Here is a 22,500-nt window from a genome sequence, read left to right on the forward strand (position 1 = left end):
GATTTCAGAGGGGATGTGAAAAAGGGAATTGTAAAAATGAAAATAATATTTTCATGTTTAGTATTTATTTTGGTAAAATTAGTATTTTGTTAAGGGGGAAAAACACAGTCAACTCATGTGTGTTGACTTTTATGGTTAAACTATTTTTCGGTACCGTTTAAATGACGCCACGGAAACGACTGGAATCGAGCAAAAGGACTCCAAATCCAAACGGCCAAACCCGGAAGTGGAGTGCCGACATTATTGACTCCAGCTGTAACGCAAATTACTTGGTACAAACAAACATTCTAGTGCGACTGCACAAACGTGACGACTGTGCAAAAATAACTAAATAAAAGACACCAATGTTACAGAAAGGCTTTACACGCTATTTAAACTGCTGATCGCGAACAGAACGAACCATGATTAAAACTAACGGTGATGCCGCTCTTTACACGTACTGAATGTCCAGTGGCAGCCCCTCTTAAAGTGCCATAGAAAGTCTTCAACGTGGGTTTCCCTGGATGGATTTGGTTTGATTTCTTTATGATTTTTGCGGTCCTCTGGCCCACTTTATACCTGTGGACGAAGGATTAGAGGCTTTAATCCCTCGTTGTGTCCGAGGACCGGCAACCCGATGCCAAGGCCAATGACTTGCCTCCGAGGCCAAGGCCAAGGACCAAGGACTTGACTCCGAGTCCAAGGCCGAGGACCAAGGACCGCCCTTCGGTCCTCGAGCCGGTCTTCGAGGCTAAGGACCAGCTCGAGGAACACATCACTGGCAAAGAGGCACCTGAGACAATCCAACACATAACTGCAAGGGTGTAAGTTAGCTGGCAAGGAAAGCCTCCCTGGAACGCCATAACCAGGTGGCTGTCATAGTTTACCGAAATATCTGTGCAGTATGCATTGGAAACCCCTGGGTCAAAATGGGAAACACCTCCGAAGGTGGTGGAGAATGACCGAGCGAAGATTCTGTGGGATTTCCAGATCCAGACTGACAAGATGGTAATGGCAAACCAACCGCATATCGTGATCATAGATAAATGGCAGAGGTTGTAGTGGATGGAGCAGTCCCAAGTGATAAAGGGAGGAGCTGGAGAGAGCCTGGAAGGTAAAGGTGACAGTCGTGCCTGTGGCTGTCAGAGCACTTGGGGCAGTGACCCCCAAATTGGATGAGTGGTTTCAACAGATCCCGGGAACAACATCGGACATCTCAGTCCAGAAAAGCGCAGTGCTGGGAACAGCAAGGATACTGTGCAGACCCCTCAAGCTTCCTGGCGTCTGGTAGAGGACCTGAGCTTAATGGGAGACAGATCCCACCTGAGGGGTGAGACGAGGATTTTAATTTTTTTTAATTTTAACTGACTTACCAGGTTTGTCGACCTTTCTAATGTAGTCGGAAGCCATGACAACTTGAACATGTTCCTAAAACTCACATATATTGCACGCATGTCTGTGGAAGTCAAGATGGCGGCTGAGTAGGCAGCCGTCGGTGCTCTCATGAGCCTTGCTTTTTTTTTTTTTTTTTTGTTTTTTCACTTTGTGTTTGTTGTTATGTCGTGTGGATCTGATGTGGACTTTTTTCAGCATTTTTTGGCCACAACATTCATCAAGGAGGAGACTCTGTGCTTGGTGGTTGCGCCTTCTCGGCAGCATGGGTATACCAGCACTGTTTTTGACTGGGAGGAATGTCGGCGCCATTTAACTGTCGTTGCTAGACAGTCCCGGGGCGCTTGTGTCTTGCGCCTGTAATGGGCAGCATTTTTCACAGCCCCGCTTTGTTTGGCAGAGAGATCGGTGCTGTTGAACGGTCTGCGGCTGGATGGATTTAAGGCTTGAGGAGCCGACGATGAGATGAAAGAACCGTTAGCGCGGAGCGCCGATGCGGATTTGGAACTGGGAGTCGCGGCTTGGAGTTTGAAGCAGATTACGTGGGTCAGGAGAAGTGAACTCATCTCTTTTCGTCAATGGATGCTACAGCTTTGTGTTTGCTTTCAAAACTTAGCTTGTAGCAGACGTGTACACATTTTCAGCCTGACGTCTCTGATCCACTGGTGAAAGGACAGTTTGATCCTCTCCTCTTTCATCTATAACTGCTTCAGACAACAAAGTGTATGCAGAAAAGTGGTGAAGATTGCACGACTGTCTGTGTCCTATGTGTTGTGTTATTTTTGTTATTTTGACTTCAAAATGGCGCCGCCAGAGTGGCTGCCTTTCCAGCAGCTCCTATATTTTGTTGTTCTACTTCTTCCTTTCATAACTTTGCTGCTGTGAATTAGGAATTTCTCCATTGCAAGACTAATAAAGGTTTTCTTATCTTATGTCAGCTTGCCTGTTACCTGTTTGAACATTGCCCTGGGGCCATACCTGGCCGATCTCGCATGAATTAGTTTACACAAAACGCTATTCAAATACTCAACATTCAATGATTAATCTGCCTTTTGTGTGCAAACATGCAACCTTTGTGGCCTCAGTTCTTGCAGAAATTTTGAAATCTCAGAGACATGGCGAGGCCATGAGAATGCGAGGGGGTGGGGTGTTACTGTTCTGACTGTTCGTGCCTCAAAATGGCTACGCTCATGAAAGCAAAACAAAAACTCAAACGCATGTTCGTTCAATGTTGTCCACTAATATCTAGATTAATTTCCGGCAATTTCATGAGCATTTGAAAATCCAGAATTCCGTGAAAATACAAAGGACCTTCATCTCTAAAAATAAAACATGGCAAAACAATGTGCCCCACTTCTGCTACGTAACAAATGCCTGACTACGCTAGTATTGCTACCGTTCGCTACGTAATGCACTAATCGCTATCGTTAATGCTCATCGTAAACAATTGTCACGTCTTTCAAATGTAAATTCTCGGTGAACACATCACACTAATTAATAATCTTGCATTCATTTCCATACAATACACATCCTGAGCTTGGCTTTGACCACGAAGCTGCCGTTCATCTTTCAGAACTTCACCGTAAAATGCTAAACAGGAATTGTCTCACGCAACATCATCCGATGTGCCTTTAACATTCGCTTTCCAAAATAAAGCAGTTTTGTAACTACAGAAACAGAAAAAATAGGAAACATGGCTCTTCAGGACCCAGAAAAATATGTATGTTAAGTTTCACTTGTTATCAAGTGTTTTTAAGACCAAAAAAAAAACATTTTCAAATCATTTTCTTGGCAAACAGCGCCCCAGCAACTGTGTTAGGTAAAATGGAAAGCTTTGCCTTTCTGGCCATATGGACATTTTAGTATGAAACCACCGTTTTCAGACAATTTGATGAAATTTGTAGGACTTTATAAAACTGTGACCTCTATAAAAGGCCAAAAAATGTGTCCAAACATGAAAGGAAATTAAAAATGGCACACATCCTGTTAGCTTTTGCTTATGGCTCCAGGATAATTTGTTTTGTAGGTCTTGGGCCGTTACATATACAATCTAGGTGACATGTACAACCAGGTCTGCTTCGCTAAAAATGCATCGGATGCGTTGTTGAGCCATTTAAAAAAAAATCTCACAATAACCTAAAATATTGATGCTGTTGCTAGACCTAATGTGTTTGCTAAATCTCATGAGTTTTCATGCATGTTTAGACCCTCAATCGTAACATTGTTTTCTTGAACAGTGTGAACAGTGCGTTGCCAGCCCAACAACTTCACGAAAATTCACAAACTTCGTTTTGCAATATCATTAAGGCCTAAATACACTTTTGAGCAAATATGAAGTCAATCTGGTGAACCCACTGGGAGAAAAACATCAAGGAGTAAAAACATATTCTTCAGGCAATCGATAGCACTACCACTCGGATTAAAGTAAGTTAATAGACGTCTTCATGCCTTGACTTATCAAATGTGTCAAATCTTGACAAGATCTGATCATGTCGATCAAATTACAGCAGCTTTTGTTGTCAAAGTGATGCCAAATTTTAAAGTAAAGTTAAAATGGTGGACTTCATGTTAGGTTTAGCATATGGCTCCAAGAGACCTTTTTGTAGACCTGTTACATACTCCACTTAATTTATTTTTTATAGTAATAATGGCACTCATTTTTAAGGTCTTTTAACTTACTTTAAAATAATATAAACATTCACAAACTGATGAATACAAATATCGGATTCCGATTTCCCTTGCCTGGCAGCGGGTAACTTGGGGGGGCCCCCTCTGGAGCCAAGCCTGGAGATGGGGCTTATTGGTGAGCATGCAGTGGCCGGGCCTGCACCAATGGGGCCTGGCCCGAAAGGACAACGGTCCCACTTCCGATGGGTTTACCACCTGTGGGACGGGCCAAAGGGACTATGTGCTCTGTGAACTGGGAAGCAACCAAAGGTGGAGACCGTGTATGACTTCCCATCATTGGCTTCAGAAGCTAGCTCACGGGAGTGGAATGAGCGTGAGCTGGTGAGCGAAGCAGAGATTTCCCGACTAGACTAGACTCAGCACCACACACAATTTGGGTTCTGGTACCAGTCCACTCGACGGGGTTTAGACTCGCTCTGGAGTTGCCCAAAATGAGAATGCCAGGGCAGGTGTGAACAAACTTACTAAACCCCTGCTTAGCACATGATCATTGGGGTTCACCCCAGTGGATGAGATAGGCCCCGGCTTCGTGTGGGGGAAGAGGTCTTGACTGGACTACATGTGTCTAGTTTTATTGGATTTAACTGCAGCATTTGATACAGTGGATCACATTATTCTGCTGACTCGTTTGCAGCACTTGGTGGGCATTGGTGGTAGCGCTCTTGAGTGGTTTAGGTCCTATTTAGCTGACAGAACCTTTTATGTCAGCCTTGGCTGTTCTGAGTCATGTACTGCTCCTCTGTCATGTGGTGTTCCACAGGGCTCAATTCTGGGGCCTCTGCTGTTCTCACTGTATCTGCTCCCATTGGGTTCCATCTTAAGGAAACATGGTATTTCCTTCCACTGCTATGCAGATGACTGTCAGATCTACGTCCCACTGAGCAAAAAAGACACTTTCTCATTAAGGCCACTTCTATCCTGCCTGAAAGAAATTAAAACCTGGATGGCACAAAATGTCTTGAATTTCAATGAAAAGAAGACAGAGGTGATACTGTTTGGTAGACTTGGGCCCCCTGTCCCCTTATCTTAAGTCAACAGTCTCAAACCTGGGTCTTAAACTGGACAGTGATTTCAAACTTGACCGGCAAATTGGTGCCATTATTAAATCCAGCTTCTTTCACCTTAGACAGCTGGCCAAAGTAAAACCTCTCCTCTCTCATGAACACTTTGAGACAGTAATTCAGGCCTTCGTCACATCCCGATTACTGCAATGCCCTTTACTTTGGAGTGAGCCAGTCCTCCATTAAGCGCCTTCAGCTGGTCCAGAATGCCGCTGCTCGCCTCTTGACTGGTATTCGTAAGAGGGAGGACATAACTCCTACTCTGGCATCCCTTCACTGGCTCCTTATACATTGTAGAGTTATTTTCAAGATCCTATTATTTGTTTTCAAATCTCTAAATGACCTTGACCCACCTTACCTCTGTGAGCTCATCCGCCCCTACACACCTGCGGACCAGACATTATTAGAAGTACCAAGAACTAAACTGAGGATCAGAAGGGATCAAGCCTTTTCTGTTGCTGGTCCGTCTCTCTGTAATGACCTTCCACTGAACATTCGGCAAGTCTCCTTGCTGCCCATCTTTAAAACCCACCTCAAAACTCACTTGTATTCTTTGGCACCCCAGCCCTCCCTGCTCGCGACTCAGTCCATGTGCTGTCTCATGTCTGACTTTTCCTAGCCTCCTGTCATATTTTCATCCTAAAAACAAACATGGAATTGGTTGGCTGGTCTCTCGATGCCATCGACAACATTTTCTTGATGAGAAGAGCAGGCAGTGGGGAGCCTACTTGCCCCTTGGGGACTTTTGCTGCTGGGACACCCTAGATCCTTGGAGGAAGCGGAGAATGGTGTGCCTGTCAACACTGTCCGTTGAGGATTTGGACGACATCTATATTTTCGGCCTTCCGATAACAGATATGCTGCTGTTTGGTGTGAGCAGTTTCCTGATCTATCGAAAATTCAACCGATGGGAGCGGCTCTATTGGACGAGGCTGCCGGTCTAAGGATGGCATAATGCGGATGTCCAACACTCAGACTGTGCTCAACCACAAACTGTTGCGGGTTTGCAGGATGTACAACAACTTGGAGAAAACTGGAATCCGTGTTCAATTCATGACTGAAATCATGGATTTGGCTTATCGACACCACTAAAGAGACATAAGCCACGGACTCAAGGCTGTCTTAAATTCTTGGGCAGCCTTCTACCAAAACAACATCTGCTATCTCGACCTTCCCCTGATGAAAATATGCACGGCAGCTAGTCACCCACCATTACCCCCTCCCTCATACATTCCCTTGATTCACCGTCTTCATTGTTGTAACTGTCATATGCTTATGCTGGAGTTTTTTGCCTCACTCAAATTATCCTCAAAATGAGGGTAGTTCAAGTGTGGGTTTTTTCTCCCAACCTCCCTCCCTCCCCTGTGGTTTCTTTCTGACCTTCGGGTTGAGTGAACGCTGGCGCGTTTTGGCTGCCGCTGCTCAATCCGTATTGTTTTGTGTTTTTTGTTGTTGTAAAGTGTCCTTGGGTGTCTTGAAATGCACTTATAAATAAAATGTATTATTATTATATGTTAGTTGCTCCATGTACAGCACTTTGTATGCAATGATGGCTGTTTGAAAGTGCTATATAAATACAGTTGAGTTGAGTTGTTTGTGCCACTGCACCAAACAGCAGTTCAGCGTACCCACCATTTTCAGAGTCCTTGGAGGGTGCGGAGGCGAGCGCTTCCCTTGGGGACTCCCTTGTTCTGCTTGGGAATTTCAATGCTCATGTGAGCAATGACAGTGAAACCTGGAAGGACGTGATTGGGAGACACGCCCCCCCCCCCCCCGCCCCCCCATATCAGAACCCTACTGGTATTCTGTTATAGACTGTGTTCGTCACGGATTGTCCATAACGAACACCGTGTTCAGACATAAGGGCATCCATAGGTGCACTTGGCACCAGGACGTCCTCGGGTGCAGTTTGATAAAAATGGTGACACATTTAGACCCCCTAAACCTAAGCTTTCAGACACCATGTGCATGTCTACTGAATAGGCTGAAAACGCACCACTTGACTGTAACGTGTCACTCAAATGGTATGTTCATACAGTATGTGCTAAAATGTCTGTAATCAACATTGATTCTCTCACTTCACGGATCGCCACCCTGACTCTGGACACAGACTCCACTCCTGATGATTTGGCTTCCCGATATAACTCTGGTCTCATCAACATCCTCAATACGCTCGCTCCTGTCAAGTCCTGCTCTGTCTTTTTTACCCGGTCTTTTCCCTGGTTCACCCCTTATCTCCGTTCCATGAAATCCAAAACCCGGCAGCTTGAAAGACTTTACAGAAAAAAAACTGTTCTCTCTGCTCACAAGGACATTTACACAGCTCAACTATCCGCCTACAAGGACTCCATCCATCCATCCATCCATTATCTACCGCTTATCCGGGGCCGGGTCGCGGGGGCAACAGCTTTAGCAGGGAAGCCCAGACTTCCCTCTCCCTAGCCACTTCTTCCAGCTCTCCCCGGGGGATCCCGAGTCGTTCCCAGGCAAGCTGGGTGACATAGTCTCTCCAGCGTGTCCTGGGTCTTCCTCGGGGTCTCCTCCCAGTGGGACATGACCGGAACACCTCACCGGGGAGGCGCTCAGGAGGCATCCAAATCAGATGCCCAAGCCACCTCATCTGGCTCCTCTCGATGTGGAGGAGAAGCGGCTCGACTCTGAGCCCCTCCCGGATGACTGTGAGCTTCTCTCCTTATCTCTAAGGGAGAGCCCGGACACCCTGCGGAGAAAACTCATTTCAGCCGCTTGTATCCGGGATCTCGTTCTTTCGGTCACGACCCATAGCTCGTGACCATAGGTGAGGGTTGGGACGTAGATCGACCGGTAAATTGAGAGCTTCGCCCTTTGGCTCAGCTCCTTCTTCACCACGACAGACCGATACAACGTCCGCATCACAGCAAACGCTGCACCGATCCGCCTGTCGATCTCCCGCTCCCTCCTACCCCCACTTGTGAACAAGACCCCAAGATACTTGAACTCCTCCACTTGGGGTCAGCAGGTAACCACATCGGTGACTTCAACCACAGAGATAGGAGAGCTCACCTCAGAGTCCCCAGGCTCTGCTTCCTCCAAGGAAGGCGTGTTGGTGGAGTTGAGGAGGTCTTCGAAGTACTCTGCCCACCGGTTCACAACGTCCCGAGTCGAAGTCAGCAGCGCCCCATCCCCACTGTACACAGTGTTAGTGGTGCACTGCTTCCCAAGTGCACATATGACGAGCACAGAAGTCCAATAACAAAACACCACTCGGGTTCTGATCGGGGGGGCCGTTCCTCCCAATCACGCCCCTCCAGGTATCACTGTCATTGCCCACGTGAGCATTGAAGTCCCCCAGCAGAACAAGGGAGTCCCCAGCAGGAGTACTCTCCAGCACACCCTCCAAGGCCTCCAAAAAGGGTGGGTATGCTGAGCTGCTGTTTGGTGCATATGCACAAACAACAGTCAGGACCCGTCCACCCACCCGAAGGCGGAGGGAGGCAACCCTCTCGTCTACCGGTGTGAACCCCAATGTACAGGCACTGAGCCGGGGGCAATGAGTATGCCCACACCTGCTCTGCGCCTCTCACCGTGAGGAACTCCAGAGTGGAAGAGAGTCCAACCCTTCTCGAAAGAACTGGTACCAGAACCCAGGCTGTGTGTGGAGGCAAGTCCGACTATCTACAGTCAGAAATTCTCTGCCTCACACATCAGCTCGGGCTCTTTCCCTGCCAGAGAGGTGACATTCCATGTCCCAAGAGCTAGCTTCTGTAGCCGAGGATCGGACCGCCAGGGTCCCCGCCTTTGGCTGCCGCCCAGCTCACATTGCACCCGACCCCTTTGGCCCCTCTCATGGGTGGTGAGCCCATGGGAAGGGGGACCCACGTTGCCTCTTCGGGCTGTGCCCGGCCGGGCCCCATGGGTGTAAGCCCGGCCACCAGGCGCCTGCCAACGAGCCCCACCTCCAGGCCTGGCTCCAGAGGGGGGCCCCGGTGACCCGCGTCCGGGCAAGGGAAACCTAGATCCATTTATTTCGATCATCATTGGGGTCTTTGAGCCGTGCTTTGTCTGGCCCCTCACCTAGAACCTGTTTGCCATGGGTGACCCTGCCAGGGGCATAAAGCCCCAGACAACTTAGCTTCTAGGATCATTGGGACACACAAACCCCTCCACCACGGTAAGGTGACGACTCACGGAGGGGACAAGGACTCCATATCACAGGCAAAATCACAATACTACTCTGGACTCATCTGTTCCAATGGCAGAAATACAAAGACTCTCTTCTCTCTCTGGAACAGAATCACTCAACAATACCACCTCCCTAACACCTCACTTTTATTCCTCTGACACTTGCAATGCTCTCCTCCTATTTTTCATTGAAAAAAAATCAACAAAATCCACCAGCACCTAGGCTCCTCTCTATCACTCCCCCCCTTTGACCACCCTTTCCCCTGCCAACTGTTATCCTCTTTTGAACTCCCCCATCCCTCATTAATCTCAGATCTCATCATCAAATCCAAGACTTCCCCCTGTCAGCTAGATCCCCTCCCCACAGTTCTGGTCAAACCCTGCTTGCCCTTTCTACTTCCATTCATTTCAGCCATTATTCATTACTCTCTGTCCTCTGGAATTGTTCCTAACCCCTTCTAAATCGCTGTCACCCCAATCCTGAAAAAACACGGTTCAGATCCCAATGACTTCAATAATCTACGCCCCATCTCTCACCTTCCTTTCATCTCAAAAATTCTTGAAAAAATTGTTGCCTCTCAGCTCCATTCCCACCTCACCTGTAATAGTCTTTATAAACAATTCCAGTCCGGCTTCCGTCCCGTCCCCGTCCCAGTACAGAAACAGCTCTCATAAAAATCACAAATGATCTCTTTGTGGCAGCAGACTCTGCCTTTATCTCCATCCTCATCCTCCTTGACCTGAGTCCAGCTTTCGACACCATTTCACACTCCATCCTCCTTAATAGACTCTCCACCATAGGCATCACCCACACCCCCCTAAGTTGGTTCCATTCATATCTCATTGGCCGCTCTCACTTCATCCAACTCAATTCCTTCACTTCACAATCCCTCCCCGTCACTTCTGGTGTTCCCCAGCATTCTGTCCTGGGTCCCATCCTTTTCATTATCTACCAAAAACCATTATCTAGCAATATTTTTCGCAAATTTGGTATTCACTTTCACTGCTTTGCGGATGACACCCTGCTCTACCTCTTCAGCAAACCCGACACCTCCCTCCCACCCTCCTCTCTCTCTCACTGTCTCTCAGAAATCAAATCTTGGTTCACCCATAACTTCCTCAAGTTAAACAGCAATTAAACAGAACGCCTCCTCGTTGGTACCAAATCCACCCTATGCAAAGCCGACAATTTTTTCCTCACAATTGATAACTCCACTGTATCTATTCCCCTCAGGTCAAGAGCCTGGGTGTCATCCTTGACAGCTCACTATCTTTCCACTCCCACATCAATAACATTAACCGGTCCGCATATTTCCACCTCCGTAACATCAACCGTCTCCGTCCCTCTCTCACTCCTCACACTACTGCTATCCTTATTCACAGTCTCATCACCTCCTGCATCGACGAATGCAATTCACTTCTTTTCGGCGTCCATCTCAAATTTCTCCATAAACTTCAAATTGTTCAGAATTCAGCAGCCTGGATCATTACGAGAACACCCACCCACATCACCCCCATCATCCGACAGCTCCACTGGCTCCCGGTTAAACTTAGACTCAATTTCAAAATACTTCTTGAAACATTCAAAGCCATCCATAACCTTGCCCCCCCTATATATCAGATGTTCTTCAGATTTCCATTTCTTCTCGCTCACTCAGGTCTTCATCCTCCCTCATACTCTCTCTACCCTCTGCCTGTCTCAGCACAATGGGGTGCAGAGCCTTCTGCCGCTCTGCCCCCAAACTCTGGAACTCACTTCCACCCAATATTCGTAACATTGACTCTCTTCCCACATTCAAAACCCAGCTCAAACCCACCTATTCAGACTTGCTTATTCCACTTAAATTTATCTCATTTTTATTTTGAATTTTATCTGTGGTTTTATTGTTTGCTCTTGCTTGTAAAGTGTCCTTGAGTGTTGTAAAAGGCGCTTACAAATAAAATGTATTATTATTATTATTATTATTATTATTATTATTAATCACATCCAGCATACTGTAGAGAAGCTAGTGGGAACTAGCAAGCTCACTGGTTCGCATATTGGCAACAGGCCGTAAGTGGGTCCACACAGAGACACTGTGACCCATGTAACACAAAACACATTACATTTGAGGGAGAATGCATAATTATTATTCATATAATGTAGTGGAGGAGGTCTCATGCCTGGGAAGCAAGCACGTCACTGGGCCTTGTTTTAGCCACGCCCAAAGAAATCTGGACAACTGAGAAGGTGAAAAAAAGTTAAACACCATATCTCAACAATTTGGCCCTAAATAGTTTTCAATGTTTGTACAGGGTTTCAACACTCAGATTCAAACATATTTACTGTATTTTGAAACAAATCATGAAAATATCTTGACAGGTTGTTTAAGATATACTTTTTTTAATGGTCTTACCCCCATCAAGGGAGTGGAGTTTAACCCTGCGAGCTGCTTCATTCGTATTGAGTGTGAGAATCCCACCAATGACCTTTGCACGTTTCGAGGGTTTATGTAAGTACCATAATGCACTCTGGATTAATGACTAATTATTTTTGATGTGATATTTCCTTGCTTTAAATTACTGTATTTTCATTTTTCTCAGAGAGCACTATAGTGGAGCATGTGCTGGACTTGACAATATGAATCTCCTGCTTCGAAGTTGTACCATTCGCAACACTGAGACTGTGGTTGGCATCGTGGTCTATGCAGGTAAGGTGATAGCAGGTTATTAATATTAAAAAACAATAAGTAGTCTTATTCTCACCACTTGTAAATATGACTTAATAATAATAATAATACATTTTATTTATAAGCGCCTTTCAAGACACCCAAGGACACTTTACAATAACAAAAAACACAAAACAATACGGGTTGAGCAGCGGCAGCCAAAACGCGCCAGCGTTCACTCAACCCGAAGGTCAGAAAGAAACCACAGGGGAGGGAGAGAGGGAGAAAAAAACCCACACTTGAACTACCCTCATTTTGAGGATAATTTGAGTGAGGCAAAAAAAACTCCAGCATAATTCCTTCATTGTACCGTCTTTTCCGCACAATAAGGCGCTTGGGAGTAAAAGGCGCACCTTCAATCAATGGCACATTATAAGGTGCATAGAATATTTGGCTGTGGTTGTGTTATGCATCCACTAGGTGGCGCTACGCTTAAAGGAATACAATATACTACAATAATTCCATCCATCAATTTTCTGATCTGCTGATCCTCACAAGGGGCGGGGGTGTGCTGAAGCCTATCCCAGTTGTCTTCGGGCAGCCAATCGCACGGCACACACAGACGAACAACCATCCGGCCTCTCACACACACACCTCGGGACAATTTAGACTCTAAATTGTCCCTAATTTTAGAGTGTTACGTCAACCTGCCACACGTGTTGTTGGAATGTAGGAGGAAACCGGAGTACCCAGATAAAACTCATGAAAGCACGAGGAGAACATGCAAACTCCACACAGGAAGGCCGGAGCCGGAAGTGAACCTTGCACCTATGCACTATGAGGTTGACGCGCCAACCAGACGACCACTGGGCCATCCCAAAACAATACAATACAGCTTTATTTATAGAGAGCTTTCTCAACGGCTACAGCTGTAACAAAGTGCTTCACAGAACATTTAAAATACAGTAAATATTCTCTAGTACGGACTCGTATTTGCGCTGTCCAATTTGTCCTGATAACAGAAATTCCTCATTTGGGAAATGAGCATGGTCCTTTATGAACCTGCAAATATGTTGACAAAATGCACGTGTAACAACACAATCAATAAAATATACTGTCCAAAAACTGTTTATATAACAAAAACTGCAATACAGGTGTAACCCCAAAAAATCACAACAGTAAAATACATACAGTATTTTAATGTTTATTTTTTTCTGTCTTGGGAAAAAATGTGTATTTTGGATTGTTTTGTTGGATGCATTCTTTGGTTTATGACAATGTTTGCCTGCGTGTCATACAGTTTTCTTGCTAGTTGCAAGTAACTGTCCCGTTGATCACAGATGTCTAGTAATTCTTGTGCATACTGAAGGATTTTTGTTGCCATTTGCATTGCTTCCTTGGTGGATGGTGGCTTGTCATCAGGAGTTGAATCGCTGCCTTGTTTTTTAAAGTTTCGTAGATTTGCTCCAGTCGTTACAGTTCTTCTACGTTTCGATGCGATGATCTACACGACGTAATTGAATAAAGTTAAAATCTTTTGCAATTAAAGTAAAACGCACGGCAATAAAAGGTCACTTACACGTCGTCGTTTTGAATCTGATGATCGACAAACGCGAAATGAAAACTTGTTTTAGCGTTGTGTCTTTTCCGTCGCATCGGGGAGGAGGGGGGGGGTTCGTGTATTTAAGCTCCCGCGGCATTCCACCTCCATCCGGGTTACGGGTAGTGGAATTTCCGCTTATGCAAGTTCCGGTAACACGTAATATCGTAGTCAAAATGTTAATGCATAGGATTTTATTCCGGGTGAAGGATATTCCTTTCCATAGAATTCCGGGGATGGGAATATTTCCTGTACTACGTCCAGGAAATCAGAATATTGATCAACCTATAAGGCACATCAAATTTTGAGAAAATCGAATGCTTTTTGGTGCACCTTATTGTGCGGAAAATACGGTAATTAAAATTATTTTCTAACAGCCCGTGTGTACATAGGATATTGCATACCATCACAGGAAAGCCAGGGAGACTATAGATTGATAGCAATTTACTGCCACATATGCAATAGTTGTTGTACATAGAACACAATTTTATTTGGATCTACTGATGAAGTGGTATGGATTAGACATAATCATTTTCAGGTCTACCTGCAGCTGTGTTGTAAAATGTTCTGATGGCCTGATGCTACGTCATCGGCATGAGGTAAGAGTGAAAAGTTTTTTGAGTACCCGAGGTAGAAAAGCGCTCTGTAAGTGACAGCCCATTTCCCAACGCCACTCAGGAACCAAATATGCTTTGCTTTTGTGTGACTTAGGACATGAGACCAAAGCCATGATGAACAACAGCGGGCCCAGGTATAAATGTAGCCATCTGGAAAAAGACCTAAACAATGAAATCTTGTGGTGTGTGCTCTTGCTGGTCATGATGTGTCTCACAACAGCTATAGGTGTGTATTCGCAATGGCATGTACAAAAACAAGGTGTTCTTTGTTTTTGTTTTTTTACATTCTTGTCTCATTAGTTTGTTATAAGCCAGTGTCTTCATGGAAAAACAATATTTGAAAATATCACATTATTAACATTGTTTAAAAATTAGATCATAACAATGATTGCCCTCTTTAAGGAGAGCTGTTGTGATTGCAATTCGTTTTCAGGCCATGGACTCTGGTTGAAGCAATTCAAACATACAGTCTTTTTGGTTGATGAAGATATGCCACCTGCCTTGGCTGGCTTTTATGTGTTTTGGACCATGATAATTGTGCTGCAAGTAAGTTGGTCAAATTCAATTTTCTTCATGTTCCCACTGTACTCAACTAAGTGTTTAACCAAAATTAACAGTCTGATTGTTGACGAGGCACATGCATTTCTTGCTACCTTTTTCCTCTGTGTGATATCACTAAACAATATCATGTCATTAACAGGTGATGATTCCCATCTCTCTCTATGTGTCTATTGAGATTGTGAAGCTGGGTCAGATCTACTTCATTCAAAACGATCTTGACCTTTACAATGAGCATGCAGGCTGCAGAATCCAGTGCCGTGCACTAAACATCACTGAGAACCTCGGTCAGATCCGGTACTTGTTCTCTGATAAGACCGGAACTCTAACAGAAAACAACATGGTGTTTCGCCGCTGCAGTATTTATGGGATTGAATATCCTCATGTGGAAAATGGTAAATTCTCCTTTAAAAAATTTCTATTACAACGACAAAAGGGCGGCACTCCTTAATTTGCATAATGTAAAATATGCAATGGCTGCTCTGTTTTTAATTTCATAATACTGTGCATTATTCATTTGATTAATTTTGTAATTGCTTCTTTTTTGTGTTATTTTCCTTTGTTGGTGGATTTTAGTTGACGATGTTTCCCTTTCAGTCAAAATAAACTTTCTTTTTAAAAAAAAATGTTTTAAAGGAAAAGAGTTAGCCCTCTTTGAGCTCTCAACTTATCCTTGTGGAGGGAGTGTGTCCTAATGATCCTAAGAAGCTTTCTGGGGCTTTATGCCCCTGGCAGGGTCAACCAAGGCAAACGTGTCCTAGGTGAGGGACCAGACATAGCATGCCTCAAAGACCTCTTATGATGAACACTAAATATGGAAGCTGTTTTCCTTTGCCTGGATGTGGTTCATTGTGGCCCCATTCTTGAGCTGGGTTCATTGGCGAGCGCCTGGTGGCCAAGGCTGCACCCATGGGACCCGGCCAGGCACAGCCCAAAAAGGCAACATGGGGTCGTCACACTTACCATGGGCTCACCACCTGTGAGAAAGGTCAGGTACGAGGTGAAGTAGGCCAAAGTCAGGGACCTTCGCAGTACGATCCCCGGCTACAGAAACTGTCTCTTGAGATGTGCAACGTCACCTCCCTGACAGTGAAGGCTCATGCATTGAATTTGTGTGTGATGTTTATTAGGTTGCCGACTGGAAATGTACGAGGCAAAGGAGAATGAAGCTGCTGGTTGCTCTGTAACTCTAAAATCTGCCTGCAGAGGTAAATCTCTGAGCTGTCGTTCCCTCAGCTGCAACCGCAGCTCACTATCCCTTCACACACTCGCTGCTGAGTCTGAGGAAGACAGGCAACTGTCAAATGACTTCCTTCCTCTGACCAGTGCCTTTTGCAGCCGAATGGTGAGTTACACATAGCCCAACACATAGCACGCTAAAACACGTTGTGCACTAGCCCATTTCATGCATGAAACAGAATGACCAGTTGTATTGGGATTTTTTGGGGGGAGGGGGGGCTGTGAAATTTGTCTTGAGAATTTATGAGTTTCATCTTGATAACATCCTTTGAGTGTAATTTGTAAACCTAATCCTTTTAAATCACATTTCTGTTTATTGTACAACTCAAGAAGCAATGGTTATTGGTGTGATTTCAATTCATCATCTTTTTCAATCATGTTGATAGTTCACCTTCTGTCGGTACAGAACATCTATTAATATTCTACTTGCATCCTATTGCTTGAAAACACTCAGAGATATGCTCCTCTTATTGTTCTTTTAGCAAAACGAGGAGCTAGTATTGACCCTCATTATTGAAGATTGCAAAGATACTGTAACCTTGTGTTTCAGGCAAAGGAGGTGATACCAGACCCCGACCTAGTGAATAAGTTGAGCAGGCTTTGCGCTCCGATGCTGCTTTCCGGGGATGTAACTTTTGAGACGACATCCAGTTTGGAACTCAACTACATTACAGACTTTTTCCTCGCATTGGCCATTTGCAACACTGTGGTGGTTTCATCACCCATGCAATCTCAACATGTGAGTCAAAAACAAATTTGTAACCACCATAGACTTTCACTTTGGCCATTGTAAAATATTCAAAATCAAAATATTTCACCAACTCACGTAGCATAGGGCAGCTTTAAGACCCAGTCAAATCGGTGATTTGTGACATTGCAACTTAAAACTGCAGTCGATCCCTGCATACTCTCAGTTCAGCATCCGGTGATTCGCATGTACCTTGTCAGCAGACGTATGGGTGCATATGAAGCTTTGGCTCAAGTGGTACGATGCCTCATGAAGCTTCATCTCACCATCACCACTAATTTGATATAAAATGCTCAAAACAAGACATACAGTAGCAAACAAAAATTGAGAATGGACTCCCAAACAGGAACATGACAGAACACCAACAAAAGCAGAGTAAACCATGGAACTAAATACAAGTGAATTGACGAGACAAAAGGGGTGTTCACACGGCACACATTTGCTCCGGCGCTGCACCGATGTATTTTGTTGCGATATATTTTGCACCGCAGCAAATTGTGTGGAGCGTTCACACGTACAAAGCCGCTGAGCGTGCCAGCACCGGCACAGCGTCGGTGCAGCCCCACTTGCGTTCAGACGGCAGTTTCTGCAGCGGAGCAAAACAACAGAAAACAAATGAGCTGTCGTGTTAGTTCTTTTTAAAATGTATACGCAACTCAAGCCACTACTGGAGAGGCACGTCCTTCTCCTTCTCGGTCTCCGTGCCTTCTGCTCGAGAGTGACCGCCCCCGAAAACGTAAATCAACGATGACTTCAATGACACTCAAAAAAGCAAATACATAATGCGCCAAACAGAAAATCAAGAAAGGAAATAACAAAATAAATTATATGGGTGCCGGGGGGTTGTGAACACACAACAAAGGAACAAACTACACAAACAACTTCGAGACAGTCCAGTCTCCTACAAAAAGAAAGATGTTACCAGCCAAGTCTTGTGTCGTTATTAAACAAACACATGACGGAAGTCCGACAGAGCGCGAATGCAACGCATTCTCGCCGTACGTAAACTCTTCACAAGCATTTGCTCTAGAGCAAATTTAACCCAGTTGCGTTCACACGCGCAAATTTACACCGGTGCTGCTTCGCAAGCAAGTATTTGCTCCGCAGCTGTTTTCCGTGGCTACGCCGGTGCTAATTTGCATGTGTGAACGCTCTACTGGGGCAGCCCCGGCGTAGCACCGGATCAAATCTTGCCGTGTAAACACCCCTAAAGAGTAATACCTGGACAAGACAAGGGATGTTGAGGGAGACGATTGATAAACACAAGGACAAGAACAGTCGGACACAAAAACCTTGAGAGATAGGCAAAGGGTGAAAAGGGACACAGGGAAAACGTGACGAAACTCAAACTCAGATAGGTTTGCATTTAAATTCGTCGAACATATCACTATATATACTTCCTCCAATATTACCTGAAAGACACTGTTTTCTTGACCTAATGCGGATCCTCGTGAGAAGCCAAAGAGAAACGCTCGCTCTTCTCTGATGCTCAACTACAGTCTTGAGGTTGGAGGGGCTGGTGAGCGATGTCTACCATCGACATTGTTTTTACAACTCAAGACTGCTCAGCAATAGTAAATATTTTTAATTTCCAAAACTTTTCTAGCTATGTTTTATTGGAAATTTTGTCAATGTTTACACATCTGAATTTCCAGGTGAGACAAATTGACAAAAAAACTAATTAATCATATGTCAGGTATCTGCCTGACTTGAAACATTGATTTTCTGTTGCATAAATTGCTTTGGTCTGCTGCTTCGTCTTTCTCTCATGTTGTCAACCCCTCCTTCCTTGCTACAGTCGGCTCAATCACAAACACTTTCTAAGTCTCTGGATGGAATCAAACTGCTATTCCAGCGTTCCAGCTTGCCACTTTTCTCAGCCCTCGCCACACATTCACCTACTCGGAGCAGAGGCAGTCATGGAAAAACAGATGACATATTCCATAGTCGGAATTCATATTCCAATGGGGCCAGTGACAACGAGGAGGACATGAGAAATGAACGCGGGGCTGAGAATGACACAGATAATGAACTAATGTATGAGGCGGTGAGTCCAGACGAGGCTGCTCTGGTCCATGCAGCTAAAGCGTATCACTGCACCCTGCGGGGACGATCGGCAGATAGCTTCCTCGTAGACCTACCTGGAATTGGTGCCATGACTGTCCGGCTACTCCACATCCTGCCCTTTGACTGCAACAGGAAAAGGATGTCTGTAGTGGTCCGCCACCCTCTCACAGGACAAGTGGTGGTCTTGACAAAGGGGGCTGATTCAGCCATCATGAATCTTTTGGAGACACCTAAAGGTAATAAGATGAAGGGAAGGCAAATACAGTTCTTTTTATGATTTGAAGAGGTTTTCCATGGGGTATAATGTGTGATTTCTAGGTGGAGAACAAGCTCAGGAGACTGACATTCATATCAGAGAGCAAACCCAGAAGCATGTAGACAACTATGCAAGAGAAGGTCTTCGTACTCTTTGCATTGCTAGAAAGGTATTTCAGCTCTTGAAGTCTGAGCTCTTTTTTTCCGAAATGAAAATTGATTACATTTTGAAATGGGAGTAATGCTTTTAAATGTGATTAAAACTGTAATAACTTGTGGTTAAATACCATAGATATAAAAGGTATGTGCAGTGCTGCTCAAATGAATCAAATTCACTGATACAATATGCACATACAGTGTTACCTCTAGGTTCTGGAAGAAATTTCTTATTAGGGACACATTTTCCATGTAAATGCCCTAATCCGTTCCAAGCCCCCCAAAATTCTGACATAAATGTTTTATAAAGCATAAAAATGCATCAAAATATGCAACAAATACATGTTAGTTACATTAGAGTGCTGCACAATAAATGAGAGTTGTGTATAATGTAAAAAACAAAGGATGAAAATGATGGTCATTTAACTTTTAACTGCGTCCTCATCATTTTTTTGCCCTCTTTAGTTCATGTTCTCTCTCAGAAGGGGTGCCTGGCATTTTGCAAAGACCTGATCCAAAGATGTTTGCGTTTGTCGGCTTTTAATCCTTCGAAAATGTCCAAGGCAAACATCAGCAAAGTGAGCGATCACCCGAGTGGTGAACACGTTTTCTCTGTGATTCAGACTTACATAAAACTATCGGAACGCCTCATGGCCCAAGGGACCAATGACAGGGACGCTGCTTAGACACTCATTGATCATTTTATCTATCTACACAGATTGACACAGACGGTCAAGGTCCCTTTTAGCCAATGGAATGCCAGGAAGATGCTCAGTAGTCGCTATTTTATGCTAGATTCTACATTGTGCATCCAGAGGCGTTGAACAGGCTTTGGACTTTGGAGATGCAGATACGCAAGTAGTTTTTGTTCATAATTGCACATAATTCAGGTGACACATTGGAACACTGCACGCATGACCATTCACAAGTATAATTAAAATGGCGACCCTGCGAAAGTGAAAAGAAAAAGAGCTGCTGTGTCTGCTTTTGGCTTGCTTGGCTCTCGACGAAGGCGGACGCTTTTTGCTTGCTGCGCTGTCCCCCGAGCCCCACCCCACCCTTCCCTGCTCGCGACTCAGTCCATGTGCTGTCTTATGTCTGACTTTTCCTAGCCTCCTGTCGTATTTTCATCCTAAAAACAAACATGGAATTGGTTGGCTGGTCTCTCAATGCCATCGACAACATTTTCTCGATGAGAAGAGCAGGCAGTGGGGAGCCTACTTGCCCCTCGGGGATTTTTGTTCCTGGGTACACCCTAGATCCTTGGAGGAAGCGGAGAATGGTGTCCCTGTCAACACTGTCTGTTGAGGATTTGGACGACATCTACATTTTTGGCCTTCCGATAATAGGTATGCTGCTGTTTGGTGTGAGCAGTTTCCTGATCTATTGAAAATTCAACCTACGGGAGCGGCTCGATTGGACGAGGCTGCCGGTCTCAGGATGGCCTAACGCGGATGTCCAACACTCAGACTCAGACTGTGCTCAACCACAAACTGTTGCAGGTTTCACAGCAGGATGGTCAACAACTTGGAGAAAACTGGAATCCGTGTTCAATTACTGACTGAAATCATGGATTTGGCTGATCGACGCCACTAAAGAGACATAAGCCACGGACTCAAGGCTGTCTTAAATTCTTGGGCAGCCTGCTACCAAAACAATATCTGCTATCTCGAGCTTCCCCTGATGAAAACATGCACGGACGCTAGTCCCCCACCATTACCCCGTCCCTCATACATTCCCTTGATTCACCCTATTCATTGTTTATGTCTTGTGACCTGTTGTAACTGTCATATGCTTATGCTGGAGTTTTTTTGCCTCACTGAAATTGTCCTCAAAATGAGGGTAGTTCAAGTGTGGGTTTTTTCTCCCTCCGTCCCTCCCCTGTGGTTTCTTTCTGACCTTCGGGTTGAGTGAACGCTGGCGCGTTTTGGCTGCCGCTACTCAACCCGTATTGTTTTGTGTTTTTGTTATTGTAAAGTGTCCTTGGGTGTCTTGAAAGGCATTTATAAATAAAATGAATTATTATTATTATTATTAACAGGAGAAAAGAAAAATGTTGCCATCTGTCTGTTTTTAGATTCCATTAAATTCAGTTATAAAAAGATAACACAGGGGAATCTCTGCGCACGAGCATGCTTCATTGCAGACATCTGTTGTTGTTGTTTGTTGCACCAGCTTATTTGTGGTCGGCTTCCTTCCACATTATGTAAGGCTCCAGTTCCAGCTGAAGTAAAATAGCCCCAAAGCATGATGCTGCCACCACCACACTTAACTGCAGGAATGGTTTCTTTCGATGACTGCTATTGTGTTGGCATCAAATACTGTACAGTGTTCCCTCGCTACTTCACGGTTCAATGGTAACTATATACTGTGTGTGTGTGTGTGTGTGTGTGTGTGTGTGTGTGTGTGTGTGTGTGTGTGTGTGTGTGTGTGTGTGTGTGTGTGTGTGTGTGTATATATATATATAGCGGCTGGATAGCTCAGTTGGTAAGGCATACGGGAGACGGTGGTTCGAATCCCGCTTGGGGCAAAAATGAGCAGATAACACCATCCAGTGTGGGTCCTTGGGCAAGATCCTTCACGCTAATGCCTACCTCATACAATGATGAGAGACAATAAAACGAATGACATGCCGGCTCAGACGTCGCCCGGCCAAACAAGGTCTGCGTCAGGTGCTGGGGAACCAGAGCACCTTGATGAAAAATGGGCTACTGGAACAAAGCGGAGATGGGCGAAATGCGATAACATGACTCTGTTGGAATGCTACTACTCAAACAACCCTAGTCAGAGGGGTTACATGCAGAGAATGTGGGCTAAATGGTTACTTCGAAACCTACAGTCATGGTTGACAACAAAACAACTAGTAGCTCAGTGTTCCAATATCCACAAACGGCAACTGCTGTCACAACTTGAGATTGATGAGGTACAACACAGGTTCCATGGTGAAGGGCCCCAGGCTGCCAGATCAGAGGAGGAAGTCATACCAGAGATTGGGAGGCAAGCCCCAATGAATGCAGATGATGAGATTGGGAGGCCAGCCCCAGTGAATGAAATGCTGAGCGAGGCAGCAACTGACCTGAAAGCTAAGATAATGGCGAGAATGAAAGCTGGGCAACCTAGAAACCGATTACAACGGCTATGTGAAGTACCACCTGAAAGTCTCATGGAAAGTGTGAATGCAGCACTGAGGGCGATCCCTACCGTAACGATCACGGAAACCAATGAGCTGATATACGCTTCAGCATCAGTGATCCTTGAGATGCTGGGCTATAAGAGCAACCATGGAAGCCATGAGATACGTTACCCACCATGGAAAAGACGGTTGGAGGCT

The 22,500-nt window shown here is 45.0% G+C and overlaps 1 protein-coding gene across 1 annotated transcript in view; it reads left to right on the forward strand.

The window, feature by feature from the left end:
- Positions 1 to 22,500, forward strand: part of atp10d (ATPase phospholipid transporting 10D) — a 95,492-nt gene that overhangs the window by 26,206 nt on the left and 46,786 nt on the right. The window contains exons 5-13 of the mRNA XM_052085666.1: positions 11,688 to 11,773; positions 11,865 to 11,971; positions 14,241 to 14,372; positions 14,580 to 14,692; positions 14,847 to 15,099; positions 15,835 to 16,049; positions 16,494 to 16,682; positions 18,490 to 18,994; positions 19,077 to 19,183. Coding sequence (XP_051941626.1) covers positions 11,688 to 11,773; positions 11,865 to 11,971; positions 14,241 to 14,372; positions 14,580 to 14,692; positions 14,847 to 15,099; positions 15,835 to 16,049; positions 16,494 to 16,682; positions 18,490 to 18,994; positions 19,077 to 19,183 — 1,707 coding nt within the window. The remainder of the gene's footprint in view (positions 1 to 11,687; positions 11,774 to 11,864; positions 11,972 to 14,240; positions 14,373 to 14,579; positions 14,693 to 14,846; positions 15,100 to 15,834; positions 16,050 to 16,493; positions 16,683 to 18,489; positions 18,995 to 19,076; positions 19,184 to 22,500) is intronic.

This window comes from Hippocampus zosterae, chromosome 14 (genome assembly GCF_025434085.1).
Source record: "Hippocampus zosterae strain Florida chromosome 14, ASM2543408v3, whole genome shotgun sequence".
NCBI classification, from domain to species: domain Eukaryota; kingdom Metazoa; phylum Chordata; class Actinopteri; order Syngnathiformes; family Syngnathidae; genus Hippocampus; species Hippocampus zosterae.